This window comes from Siphateles boraxobius, unplaced genomic scaffold (genome assembly GCF_051911475.1).
Source record: "Siphateles boraxobius isolate OS27281-9 unplaced genomic scaffold, OSU_SipBor_1 33, whole genome shotgun sequence".
NCBI lineage: Eukaryota > Metazoa > Chordata > Actinopteri > Cypriniformes > Leuciscidae > Siphateles > Siphateles boraxobius.
In genome coordinates this window covers 2,442,917-2,457,593 of record NW_027508953.1, presented here as the reverse complement: position 1 = coordinate 2,457,593, position 14,677 = coordinate 2,442,917, and the positions used below count along the sequence as shown (strand labels likewise).

The 14,677-nt window shown below is 38.3% G+C and overlaps 1 protein-coding gene across 2 annotated transcripts in view; it reads right to left on the bottom strand.

Annotated features, from left to right (window-relative positions):
• The window catches only part of trappc9 (trafficking protein particle complex subunit 9), a 223,808-nt gene that overhangs the window by 64,919 nt on the left and 144,212 nt on the right, over window positions 1-14,677 (bottom strand). For both annotated transcript variants that reach the window (XM_077194949.1, XM_077194950.1), the window contains 2 exons: window positions 5,892-6,045; window positions 2,471-2,561 (listed from right to left, as the gene is read on the bottom strand). In XM_077194949.1, coding sequence (XP_077051064.1) covers window positions 2,471-2,561; window positions 5,892-6,045 — 245 coding nt within the window. The remainder of the gene's footprint in view (window positions 1-2,470; window positions 2,562-5,891; window positions 6,046-14,677) is intronic.

The following is a 14,677-nucleotide window of genomic DNA, read 5'->3' as shown; positions in this document are numbered from 1 at the left end:
CTGTGATGATTGTGATTATCAGGACTATAATTTGCAAACGCAGTTATAGGACGACTGTCTCATCCGAGTTCAGAGGGGTTAGAGAGTTAAATAAATGAAAGAATCAGCGAACCATAGGCAAGTTCTAGAAATAGCAGACTTTAAAAGTTTCGTTTTTATGAATCCATCATCTTATACGCAATGACCCGTTGCAGGTCTTGTAATACTCGTCAATTTAAGAGTATCTGGACTGGAAGACAAGCAGGTGCAGAAACTGCCATCCCACATTCTGAAGCTCAGATGGGGTTTTAATCAAGAGCACTGCCGTTTCACATCTCTGATAAATGCATGAGAGAGAGAGAGGCTTCTGATAGGTCCATTAAGAGCGCTGACCGCATTTAACAGCTAAATAAATGCTGATGATGATGGGAAAGATTTTAATGGCTCTGCTTCTGCTTCTCTTGTGTTTGAATGTCTCTGCATATTACTGTATGTGTGTGTGTAGGGCTCAGAAATAACACTCGCTAAAAACTAAATGCAAATAAACAGGATTTAACCTTCAAATAAACGGCAACATAAACGCATGGTTTAAATTGCGTATAGTAACAAGTTTTGCTTAACAAAAAAACAATCAAAAAACCAATCCAATGCCAATCACCAAAATTGAAGGTACAATATTGGAATCTCTTTGTTACAGGTGAGATTTCATCAAAAGACCATCTAGTATACGATGCTGTGAGTGACATAATATTAAGGGAAAACTGCTAAATAATTCTTTACAAATGTCTTTTAAATATTTAATGGGCATGAAACCACAAGTGAAAATGCTATTTATTTCTTTTGTAATTCGTAACACAAACTTTTCTTTACAAATCATATAGTGGGATCCAAAAATAAATAAAATAAATAAACCACCCGAGACTTGTGCAGAAAGGTGTTTTGCTCACCTATTATCACTTCCAGTACCTGTAAATCCATTTTCCCAAAAGTTTATCATGTGCACATCCATTTTCAGGGCTTGTTTCTGCAAATTTCACTTTAAATGATGATCATGTTCACCAGCATGATTTGAGAATGATCCAAAGAGGATCAATATCCTAACACTTTCCCAAAATTCCCAAGTTTAAGACGGATTTTTTAGTCTCAGATTTCAATGTGAGTCTGTATATAAACAAAATTTAGCAAATCCACCATTGGCAGGTGAGACAAAACATGAAATCATACCAATCCACGACACAACAGGCCTGTCATATCGACAGATAAACAAGACACTAGTGCTCTGACAGCCACTCAGATCACCGTGTGATATGCAACATGTTTCATGTCACGGTCTGGTCATCTCAGATGAGTCCTCCAACATTTATGAGCTCATGAATATGCATAAGTGTTACGCAGGTCTGCAGGCTTGAATAAACATGAACATGCGATGTGTTCTGAGCGGTGTTGACCGAGGATGAAGTGAAGAGGCACGACTGCAGATCCAGAAACAGAGGAAACACACGAGGAGGTGGTTACAGATTTAGACACAGGTTTGAGCTTTGATCTCTGAGTCTCATAGAGAGACAGAGAGGGTTCTATCACATATACTGTCACAGAGGAACTTAGAGATGGTCCAGGCACTCAGTCTCTGAGTCTCAGACACCTCCCATGACTCTTTGCAGAGACTGCACACAGCACTCACACACACGTTACACCAGCATGGTTGCTGGTGTTGCTCAGTTTTAACATTAAAGAAAGGCTGGAAACATTGACTCTGCACTTTCCCACCGAAACAATACAATTTAATAAATTTAATCTGAGTAATACAAAACATTTTAGCAAAAAGTATGATTAGCTAGTAGAATTGATTTTAAGGGATAAGCATTTTCTAGAAGTTTTTTTTTTAATAATCTGTTTTAAAGTTGTAATGAAAGTGAGAATGTAGTGAGAGATCTTTTCTACACAATTTAAAATGATTCAATTATTATTATTATTTACATACACATAATACATCTGTCATATAAATATGAATTGTATTTGTTATATATTTAAACATTGGGGGCAGAGTTTAATCTAACTAAATGATTGGAGAAGTCCTGCATACATCACCAGAGAGAAATCGGTCTTTTTCACCGGAAGATCCAGTTATGACATTACGGGGACAAAAAATTACAAACTGTACATAAACATATGCTTTGTTCTCAATAAGATCTATAACATGCATTTATGTCGATTTAAAAATGCAGCTCTAATGAAAACAGCAACACATGCTGCAACAGTCTATGAGTGCATCTCTATAGACCAACAATAATTAAACAGCACAAACGGTGCAAGAACCTCTTCCTGTGTGAACGGCCTCTAACACTCATGGTGTGGCACATTTCTCCTCCATTACAAATGCAAATAAGAAACATGAACAGAGACCAGTCCTACATCCACCGCAGGAGACAAATACCCTCTGAGTGTGAATATATTTAAATCTCTGTATTCATAGAGAGGAAAGTGTTCTTACCCCACTGTAGAGGAGCCAGCTGCAGATGATCAAGGATGAGCTGGTTGAGGACGCCCTCCACACTGGCCTCCCCGTCACGCTGAAGAGACGAGTGCACATTTGGTCAAGGAAAACATGCCTTATTATCCTAAATGACATTGAAATGTGATGCAAATTTGACCAGAATGTCATATTCTTTACCCTACTAACCTTTATCATCTTTTTCCTGGAAGCATTCAGAACAATAATGCCACTCTATGTTTTCTGCATTAAATTAGCCAAGCGGTGTGCATGGAGAAGAAGAGAAGTATGTTGACGGAGGTGAAATATTTGCACACAGCGACACTAATGACGACGACGAGAACAAAAAGCTTATTACGTAACAGCAGTGATGCTATCAGAAGCCTAATGATTGTGAACTGTGTAATGATGCTGCGCGCTGCAGTGAGAGATGGCCAGCTTCTCAAATGAACCATGTAAGTGTACACTGAGATCTGAGAGAGATGAAGAGATTCCTAAAGCCAGATGTGGACAATAATAACAATAAAAAAATAAACTGTACGGTTTCATATTTTATCAAATAAAATTCCTTTCATTAACATTTGAAAATACTGACAAATATTGTTCAGGACATTTGCATTGAACTAATAGTGTACTTTATATGCAATATGTATTCTGTAAAGTAAGTACAGTGCACAGTCTTTAAATGTATCAGATAATTTGCCATGCTAAGTGTTTAGTATGCATAACATATAACCAGAGTATTCTGTATAGAATATAGTGTCACAAAATGCAATGCAACAATGATTATTATCAGGCATTTACATTTTCTTAGTATTTTTTAAAACAAAATCAAAGTCAGAGGGGAATGATAGGAGAATAAGTGCCTAACCATGGTTGTAAGCCTAAACTTGACTGTAAACTCGTCCCTAAAACTTGTTTTGGTGTTCAGAATGTTGTTCCAGGATCAACAAAGATGTCGATCCAGGAACATGTTGTATTTTTCTCAACTAGTGATAAATGAGCCAAACATGGGCTGCAGGTCGATTCTGAAAAAAACAATGCTGGATCCAAACAATAAAATGCACCTAATCATATAATCCTGCATGAATAGCAGCATTTTAATGACGTTTGCTACCCTATAATAGTAAAGAAAGCTAATCTTAAGGGCTGTGTGTCCAAATAAAGTCTAACAATATGGAGAAATTAATGGTCACAAATGAATTTGTCACTTGGTAATACAATATTTGGCCCACAGCTTTGTTTGCATATTATTTGGCTGATACAGTTAATGTTATTACTAATAACAATTATTAAACATTTTAAGAACATTTGTTACATTGTATTATAACGAATTTGGGACTGTATTGGGTCACTAAATTATTAACAATGCACAATCTGAGAACGAAAGGGTTAGCATTTCGCAAACTATTGTATTAAAAAAAATGTATGCAGTATAAATTGTAAAACTGAACATTCAAATGTGACTGAAAGTACATTTAACTTAATAGAAAAAAGTTATGTGAACTTAAGAACTGATTATATTAAACTGCACTTAAAATGAATGTTGCAGCATTTTTTTAGTTTGTATAAATTGTAGCTTTTTATCTATAGTTTCTACTCTTTATAAAGATAATACATGTTAAAATTAAGTTTTATTGTGTGTTTTTGCACACGATTAGTATTCTGTAGGGAGAGATGGGTTAGTTTTGTATGTTCTGTTATGTATTCACAGGAGTTTCTGTTCTGCTATTGCTAGCAAGCAGTTAATCACAATTTTTTTTTGATCAAATGATGTTTATCCAATCAAATTATATTAATTAGCTTTGAGTTAGCTTAGATAATATTTAAACTAAATTGCAATTAAACTGCAGGTAATCAGTTACAACTCAAGGATTAAGTTAGTAAAACTTTACGTTTTGATTTTGTACTACTCAAGCAAGTTTTTTGAGTTCTGCCAACTTAGGGTTTGCAGTGCATAGTATTTACTGCACAGTATGCTAGTATTCCACTCAGAACACAGCCGCTGACAGAAGCGTTACCATTACCTAAGAGACAAAGGAATGGCATAACACAAATGCCAGTGAGTGATCTCACATTTCAGTAATTACTGACAAAACGACTATGAAGGTTACAGACAACACAATGACATTTCTCTGTATAATAGTGTGTACACACATGGATATACAGTATTTGCACATTTATGGTTGGTTGACTGACATGATGGTATCTCTGACCCTTTGGGCTCAGTATGAGCTTGGACACATTCACCCATAGGGCGGCACTGAACACAGTTTTCACAATTACTCTACTCTTTATATCACGGTGTTTTTAGTCAACCAATCACGCCCATGTTTCTACAAATTCAATCAGTCATGCTGGTGCCAACATTTCTGAAACACGCATATATCGCCGGCTTGGCACTGTATCTCTTGATTATTTATTATTTCAGGTGTTTATTATTTTGTAAGTGTCATTGAGCCTCCGCAGTGGCAAGCGACTCGTGAAGAGAACAAGTGCTAGTAATCACGGGGGCGTTTAAACGCTATTAAAATGAGAGATGACGCAGTGGAGAGTGTACAGAGTTCAGGGTTCATGTCATGGTGTCAGTCTCCTGAAATAAACGTGAGAAAAGATGGATGATGCTGTTTTTGCTAACAGCGAACCCTAAAAGAAAACTATGAGAAAAAAAAAAGTTTTTATATAACAATATTTTTTTCCAATTAAGGACATCTCCATATGTCCCCAAACGAGCATTTCTGTCAGATTTCCTTCACTTCTGGGGACAAATTTGTCCTCAAACTATAGCTAAGTACACACACACACACACAGACACACACACAAGTGCCATAAGTTTAAACCATATGTCAGTGCATCAATCTCAGAGTTAACTTGTCTCCTCCAGTATGTCCAGCTGTTATAAACAGATGCTGTCTGATGGGCGTCCTCACAGCTGGGACACACGTAACATCCATAACACATTACATCACCTGCGTAACTCTACATACTCTAAAGCTCTTTTATCTCGCATAGCAGGTCAAAGTGGACAAAAGGCTGTGCCTGCGTCCTGACAGAAAGACTAGCACGTTTAATAATTTTGGTCCTTCACGACGGGTTCTGTCACATCTGGAGCATAGAAGATCTTCCGAACACAGCTTTCAAACAAGGCTAAACGAAAGAGAGGTGATATTGGTGTTGCTGGGTGAAATTATGCAATGGAGGAAAGGTTCGTGGAGTTATGGAAATAATACTCCTGCCTTTATGATGTTTCCTTGAAGGACTAACAAAACAGCGTGTAAAAATATAAATTTAATGATTGGTCTGGACACAGTGACTATCGTAAATATTGTGTAGTCTGAACCCGGCGTAAGGTACCACTCATAGTACTCAAATGTGTTCAGCTTCAGGTTATCAGAACAGCTGCTCTGAGTTTAAAGGATATGATGGTCCAACGGATGTCCAGCGTGCTGTTGATGAGTCCTCCCTGGACCTGCTGTCTCTTCTCTTCCTGTTGGCGCACTGTGGACAGTCGCAATGCATCGTGGTCCGTCACGGGCATGCTGGCAAAATCAAACTTATCCACCTGAATGGCCATCCTGCACAAACACACAGATGTACACAAATGTCAAGTGAAGTGCTTGTCAAATCCACAAAAAAAAAAAAACATTTGTTTTTATGGAGGATGACATGCTCAAAAAGAAACCCTTCAAATATCAGTCAAATTTCGTTTGTATACACAATGTTCAAAAACCGATAGCAGAAATCCATCACCATAAAAGACTCGTCAGAAACTGTACACAAAAAATGCCAAGGACATGTGCAAGCTCACATAACCACTTCAGGCTCATAGTAGCGACAATAAAATATCCTTGACATTTCCATGTTCTCCGTTATCAGCGAGCAGAGAGAAAGACAAAGAGAGAGAGAGAGATAGAGGGATGGATTAATGAAGTAGATAAGGCCCTCTGGGAAACCGCTGGGAGATGCTCTCAGGCCTGGAGTCGAATCGCAGCATCTCTGGAGAGGAATACGGAATACTGAATATGCTGAGATGTAAGCTATGGCACAACACCAGTTGTTTGAGTGTGTGTCGTAGAAATTATATAGATGACAGTTAGAATATAAAAGAATACACTAGATTTACATTGGATGGATGGATGGATGGGTGGGTGGATGGATGAGTGGATGGATGGATGGATGGATGGATGAGTGGATGGATGGGTGGGTGGATGGATGGAAGGATGGATGGGTGGACGGACGTGTGGATGGATGGATGGGTGGATAGATGGATGGATGATTGGATGATGGATGGATGGATGGATGGGTGGATGGATAGATAGATGGATGGATGGATGGATAGATAGATGGATGGATGGATTGGTGGATGGATGGGTGGATAGATGGATGGATGGATGGATGGATATACAGATGGGTGGAAGGATGGAAGGATGGAAAGATGGATGGATGGATTGGTGGATGGATGAGTGGATAGATGGATGGATGGATGGATATATAGATGGATGGATGGATGGGTTGGTGGGTGGAAGGGTGGATGGATAAACATCATTAATGGTGAGATTTGACAGCGCACACACACATCCTCGACTTCTTCCTTCTTTCATTTATCCAGTACACACACAGAAGACAACAAGCCCTGCAGACACTGATCTATAATTCATCACACACACATTACGGAGCCTCCGGCCGGCTCTCTCTCTGTTTCCACAGCCTGTGGTGTGTTGGCCGTCATACAGGAAGGAATAATTATTTCCTCTCGTTCTTCTTTCATCCGTCTCGCGTTTAGAGGACTGAAACCCAGTGAAGGTGATCTGATCCCGAGACTCACGGCTGTTTGTCTCTATCTACTCTTCTCTTTTGTCTGTAAACACTCATGTACACAAGTATCACGCTCTGATATCATTTCATTCATCTTTTTGTTCTTTAGGTTTTTTTCTGTTGCCTGTTCATTTACACTGTTCATTATTTCCTTCTGCCAGTCTTTTATCCATTCTTCCACTGTTTTGTTTTCGCTCTATCGTTTTTATCCACCAGTTCTGTTTCTTTAGATTTGTTTGCTTGGTCTTTCTTTCTTTCAGTTTACAATTTTATTTTGCCATTTGATATTTTGTTTGTTTACCTGTTTTTGTTTCGTATTTCTATTGTGCCTTCCATTCTTCATTCCTTCCTTTTGTTTGTTATTTCCTTCTTCTATCTACATTTCTTCTTTTCTTCTTCAATCTTTCTACCTTCCTTTTTGTGTTTAACATTCCTTGCTTCCTTTTTCATTCTTCCTTCCTTCCTGTATTTCATACTTTCCTTTTCATTTTCCTTCCTTCCATTGTTCTAACTTCCTTCCTTTTTTATTCAACCTTCCTTCCTTATTTTTTTCATTCTTCCTACTGTCCTTTGCCTTCGTCCTTTCATTCTAGCTTCCTTCATTTTTGTTCTTCCATACTTTTTTCATTCTTTATTCCATTCTATATTAGTTGCTTCCCTTTTATTTTTTACCCTCCTTTGTTCCTTTTCAATCCTACTTTCATTCGTTTTTTGTTCTATCTTTCTGACCTTCATTCCCTCCCTTCCTTCCTTGCCTTTTTGATCTACCTTCCTTTATTTTTGTTCTTAATTTCTTCCTTTCTTTTTATCTACATTCCTTGCTTCCTTCTGTTCTTCCTTCCTTCCTTCCTGTTTCACCAACCTTCCCTTTTTTCTTTATCCATTTCCATTCTTCCTTCATCTTTCCTTCATTCTTTCATCCTCCTATCTCTCTCTTTAATGCAGTCATGATGTTCAGTCACCTGATGTTCATGAGATGAGAGGGTATTGTCAGTGAAGAGGCTGCAGGTGTTTTGGGATTGATGCTGATGGACGTGTCAGTAAATGTGATCTGATTCGCGTATAAACTGATCATGTAAAACAACACGCAGGTGAGAGGAGATGTTGAGACATGACGGACTGATAAAAACAACATCTGAGACGTGATTTGCGATTTAGAATCTCATATGGGAACTCACACAAGCTCCAAAGAAAGACGTCTCACTGCTGAACATGAGCAGCGCTCAGAAAAACTCACATTCACACATTTCTACAGAGATGCCCAAAGTAATGAACCCAACTGCAGTGAGATTTGAGATGTGAGACTCATCTCAGGAAAAAAGAAGAGAAAAAAAGACAGAAAGATCCCCTTTCAGACGCAAGGGGATTGAGAAAATTCAATTCAGCAGTTATTATTTCAACAATAAAGCACATTTTAACTGGTGAATTTCAAGATGCTACTTGTCAGAGAGGGTTTTATCATGAAAACAGTTAACAGCTAATGTTGTAATTAGCATAAAGAGTGACGGCACGCCAATTAAAACACGGCCACAAAGACTACAACTCTAAAAATCTCACTTACCAGTTAGTCAGTGTGATTCGCCCCTCAATCTAATGTCCCACAGAAATATAACATGAAAATTATATTTTGCATAAAAAAAATAAGCCTGGGGCTTTAGGACCATTATGTATATATATATATATATATATATATATATATATATATATATAAAATTGGAGTGAGATATGACCTTTTTGGAGATTCAACCTAATACAGTTATGATGTTTTTGTTTAACTTTCATCAATCTTTCTCACAATCATATAAAAATAAATATTGAATTTAAATGCAGTGTCTTCACAAATCCTCCACATTTCTCACCACTAATGCATAAAATATATAGAGGTAAAACCTCAAACACAACACATAGACAGACACACAGACACACACACACACACACACACACCCACAAGCTGTCAGTATCAATGCATCTGGACAGACTCAAGGCATAGACAAATATTGTTATTATTCTTTACATGAGCACTACAAAGGAAAAATAAAAATAAAAAAATAGGAAGAGAGAGAGAGAGAAGACAAGAAGAAGCTGAAACAGACTCTAAAGATTAAAGGACAAAATTTCTCTCTCTCTCTCTCTTTCTCAGTCTCTCTTACACACACACACTGGGTTTTCATGTTTTATGGGGACTTTGCATAGACATGATTTGTATATGGTACAAACTGTATATTATATCCCCTAACTCTAAACATACCCATCACAGAGAACTTCCTGCAATTATACATGTTCAAAAAACATAATTCTGTATGATGTATAGTCTGTTTTCTTCATGGGGACTAAAAAATGTCCCCACAAGTATAAGTATTTTGGATATTGCTATCTTTGTGCCCATAACACGCATGGACACAAACACATTTTACAGGTCACTCAAGGAGAAGAAATAAATCCATGACAGGATGGGGAAAAAAGGTGCTGCAGCATTTTAAAACAATCAGTTTGCATGCAACCACTTACACTCAAAGAAAAAAAGAAAGAAGAGATACAGGATTTATGTGATAAAGGCTTTTTGCTGCAGTTTCAAAGTGTCGCCGATTCTCTTCAGAGAGAGAGAGAGAGAGAGAGAGAGCGAGTGAGCGAGTTAAAGAGAGAGGGAGGGATAGAGAGAGAGAGAGGGAAAGAGAGAGAGAGAGAGAGAGAGAGAGAGAGAGAGAGAGAGAGAGAGAGAGAGAGAGAGAGTTATATTTAGCTCACGTGTGTGTTCTCTCCAGTGACTCCAGCAGCAGAAACACTGAGCTATTTATAGATTGGCTCCCAGTAACCCGCGGTTACAGGCAAACACAGCAGCATCACTGCGCCACGGCAACGCCGCATCACCACACCCAGCATCAGCACACACACACACACACACACACACACACACACACACACACACACACACACACACACACACACACACACACACACACACACACACACACACACACACACACACACACACACACACACACACACACACACACACACACACACACACACACACACACACACACACACCTCACAACATCTGAACATCACACTAACTCACTGTGTCGTTCAATTAGAGCAGATGCAATTTAAAATAGAATTTCATACACTCAAAACGACACAATCCCTCAGATGAGTCCAGAGAAAAGATGACAGGTTATTAAATCTCTCGGTCTGCAAGAGATCTAATTCAGAATTAGGTATGTGTGTTTTTCTTCATGTTATTAGTGTTGTTCTAACAAGTATTTTTTGTATTTATCTATTTTATTTATTTATTTTAAGTTGTGATGCAATTTTACATTAAAAATAATACAGACAGTTTTAATAGATAGAGTTGATAAAAATAAGCTTAAGTTGATGTAGCATATTTTAATATTTTAGCATAATATAATGGTATACATACAACAGTAAACATTTCTTGTCTTGTTTTGTCTGCCAAATTTTTTCATCAGCTTTTCTTTTTCACTTAACTTGATGCAATATATTTTGGAATTGCAGCACTGCATGCGTCTGTGAAGGATTGTCTTAACACTGGCATAAATGAATCTGAGTAGGCAGTAGGGCTGAAACGATTCCTCGAGTCACTCGAGTTACTCGATTACAAAAATTCCTCGAGGCAAAAACTCTGCCTCGAAGCCTCGTTAAATTCCTATGACTCGCACTATACGTGCGGCGCAGGGATTTGATTGTTACACACGGACCGTTTATTCACACGGACCTGTTCAGGAAGCATATATTTTGAATTTAGTTGGCGCGATGGCGGAGAATAAATATGTAAATAAACGGCAGAAATTGTCTAAAGTGTGGGATCATTACACACTTAATTCACTTAATACACTTAACTCGCTGAAACAAGGTAACGTAGTCTAAGCCTATTGATGTTCGCTGATTTTAATCCCATACTGTATTTGTAGCGATGTCGTGATGCGGTTTGATTAGATATCATTTTTAAGTAGTAAACGTAACTATCACGTTCAATTGCAAGAGTAAAGCCTAAAAAAAGAACCCCTTCACACACACACACACACACACACACACACACGCCAGTCAGACCAATTGCAGCAATGCATCGTATGCTTAAACTTTTATGTAGCCACGCAACAATAATTTCAGCATACATTCACTGTACACACCGGGACGTGATGGAGGAACAAATATTGTATTGCAGTCTTTGCGAGACCTTGTTTGTATTTCACGTCTGCCAAATACAGACAACAACAAAAAATTTAAGTCCCCAGCCTGTTGGTTTTTAATAAAGATTCGGAGTACTCATTTTTCAGTTAAAACGCACGGAACAAAAAGTGCGTCAGCTTTTACTGCGTGTTCAACAACAAGTCACGTTACAGCTCTTCTTCAGCGTTAAACTACCAGAATACACAAATTTGCTTAGATGCTTAGAGTGGTTATATTATAACATCTTAAAGGAAAATTCACATATGAGATAGCTTTATAACTTGCATACTATATAACTTATAGTATGTAACTTATAACAGCTTTAACTGAAATAGACACACGTTTAATATAACTATTCTGTTAATAAAACACACACACAAAAAATATCCGATTACTCGATTAATCGATCGATTAAGTGCTAGATTAATCGATTACAAAAATAATCGATAGCTGCAGCCCTAGTAGGCAGCATAATTAAGATGCATTTTCTGTCCATACAGGGCATTCCCATGATGCCTTAAAATATTGCCTATGTAGGCAACTCTGGGACAGATCGAGACAATTCCGGCTACATCTTGAGACTGTGGGAAAGGGAAAATTACAGTATTCATCCTTACACACACACACACACACACACACACACACACACACACACACACACACACACACACACACACACACACACACACACACACACACACACACACACACACACAGTAAAAGTGGCCCTTCATCATGGAGGAAGCACTTAGAGGTTTGTTGCTATAGCAACAGGCTTTTGTTTAAATTATGTGGGTAATGAAGAAGTTGAGCAGAGTATGGCACACCAGCACACACACACACACACACACACACACACACACACACACACACACAAGAAAAAGTGGTAGTGTGTTAACGTTAACGTAGTGTGATTGCGTAGAGCTACGTCACACGTAGGCTCACTATTGGCTCACTATTTAGTATAATAGCATAAGCTTCTGTTGTTGTAAGTCACACGCATCACACACATGACCAGCGTCGGCCAATAGTGAGCCTACGTGTGACGAAGCTCTACGCAATCACACTAAGTTAACTTACTCGAGGCCCACAGAGAAGGAAATAATTAGTTGAAATAAAGTCGTGATTTTTTGTTTTTGTTTTTTTGCGCACAAAAAGTATTCTCGTCACTTGATAAACTTAAGATTGAGCCACAGTAGTCACTTGGACTATTTTAAAGATGTCTTTAATGACTTTTCGAGGCCGGCAAGTTTCAATCCCTGAAGAAGCCTATGGAGGAGTGATCCATCTCTCAGATTTCATCAAAAATATCTTAATTCGTGTTCCGAAGATAAACGAAGGTCTTACGGGGTTGGAACAACATGAGGGAGAGTAAATACTGACAGAATTAAAATTTTTGGGTGAACTGTCCCTAATAGTGTGTGTGTGTGTGTGTGTGTGTGTGTGTGTGTGTGTGTGTGTGTGTGTGTGTGTGTGTGTGTGTGTGTGTGTGTGTGTGTGTAACTAAGTAAGTAAAATGTATTTATACAGCGCATTTCACAGACTAAGTCACAAAGGGCTTTACAATAGACAAAAATGGATTTAAAAATAAAAATAAAACAGATAAAATTATCAATATATAAAGTACAGAGATTACCAAAAAGCTAACCTGAACAAATGAGTCTTCACTTGTCCCCTAAAACTGTCCACAATATCAGCAAACCTAATACTGGTTGGCAAAGCATTCCATAATCTGAGTGCCATAGCGGCAAAGGCTCTATCCCCACATGTCTTTAAACGAGTGCGTGGCGTAGATAGCAGATTTTGATTATTAGACCTGAGAGACCGGCGAGGGATATGAAAATGAATTATGTCAGCAAGATAAGCAGGGGCCTGACCATGTAAAGCCCTTATAGGTAATGGTTAGTATTTTGAATTGGATCCTGTAAATTACAGGAAGCCAGTGAAGGGAGCAGAGTATCGGGGTGATATGGGTGCGCCTACTTGATCGAGTAAGTAACCTAGCAGCTGAATTTTGAATGGATTGCAATCTATGAAGAACAGATATGTTAAGTGAAGAGAAAAGTGAGTTACAATAATCAATACGGGAGGAAATGAAGGCATGAATGAGCATCTCCAGTTCTGAGTGAGAGACCACAGACCTCAATTTACTTAAATTACGTAAGTGGAAAAAACAGGATTTGGTCAGCGATTTGATGTGGGTTTCAAAGGATAGGGATTTATCAAATGTTACCCCAAGGTTCCTTAAACTAGTCCGGACTGCAGATGACAAAGGTCCAATGTTCTCCATTATCAGAGGAATAGCGCTGTCTGGCGCTACAATTAAAACCTCCGTCTTATCTGGATTCAGCTGCAGAAAACTTTCAGCCGTCCAGCTGTTTATGGCGTCTATACAGTCTAAGAGTATTGTAAGTTTGGATGACTCGTTTTGCCTGAAAGTAAAATGAAGCTGAATGTCATCTGCGTAGAAGTGATAAGAAATGTTAAAATCACTAATGATCTGACCCAGAGGCAACAAGTATAAAATAAACAATATTGGGCCCAACACTGAACCCTGTGGAACACCACAAAACAGGGGTGATGATACAGAGTGGGAATCATCAATATAGACATTAAAACTTCTATCAGAAAGATATGAGGTAAACCAATCTAAGGCCACTCCCGATATGCCCACACATTCACGTAATCTTCTAATCATGATATGGTGGTCCACAGTATCGAAGGCAGAACTAAGGTCTAGAAGTACCAACACTGAACATAGACCTGCGTCCGAGGCCATATGAAGGTCATTAAAGACTCTCACCAAGGCGGTCTCAGTAGAGTGTCTCTTCCTAAAACCTGATTGAAATTTGTCATACAACTCCAAATTCTCTAAAACATCTGTAAGTTGATTAGCCACAGCTTTTTCGAAAATTTTGGACAACAATGGCAACTTTGATATTGGCCGATAGTTCTTCAAAACTGTAGGGTCCAAATTAGGCTTTTTTAATATAGGTTGAATGGTGGCATGTTTAAAATAGGATGGGACACAGCCTGTGGCCTGTGAGGTATTGACAATAGCTACTATACTAGGGCCAATGACAGGGAATGCTTTTGAGAATAATGAAGATGGTATTATATCCTGTGGACAAGAGGACATATTCATTTTATTAGTCAAGTTTAGCAAATCAAGGAGGCTGATTGGTTTAAAAGACTCAATGG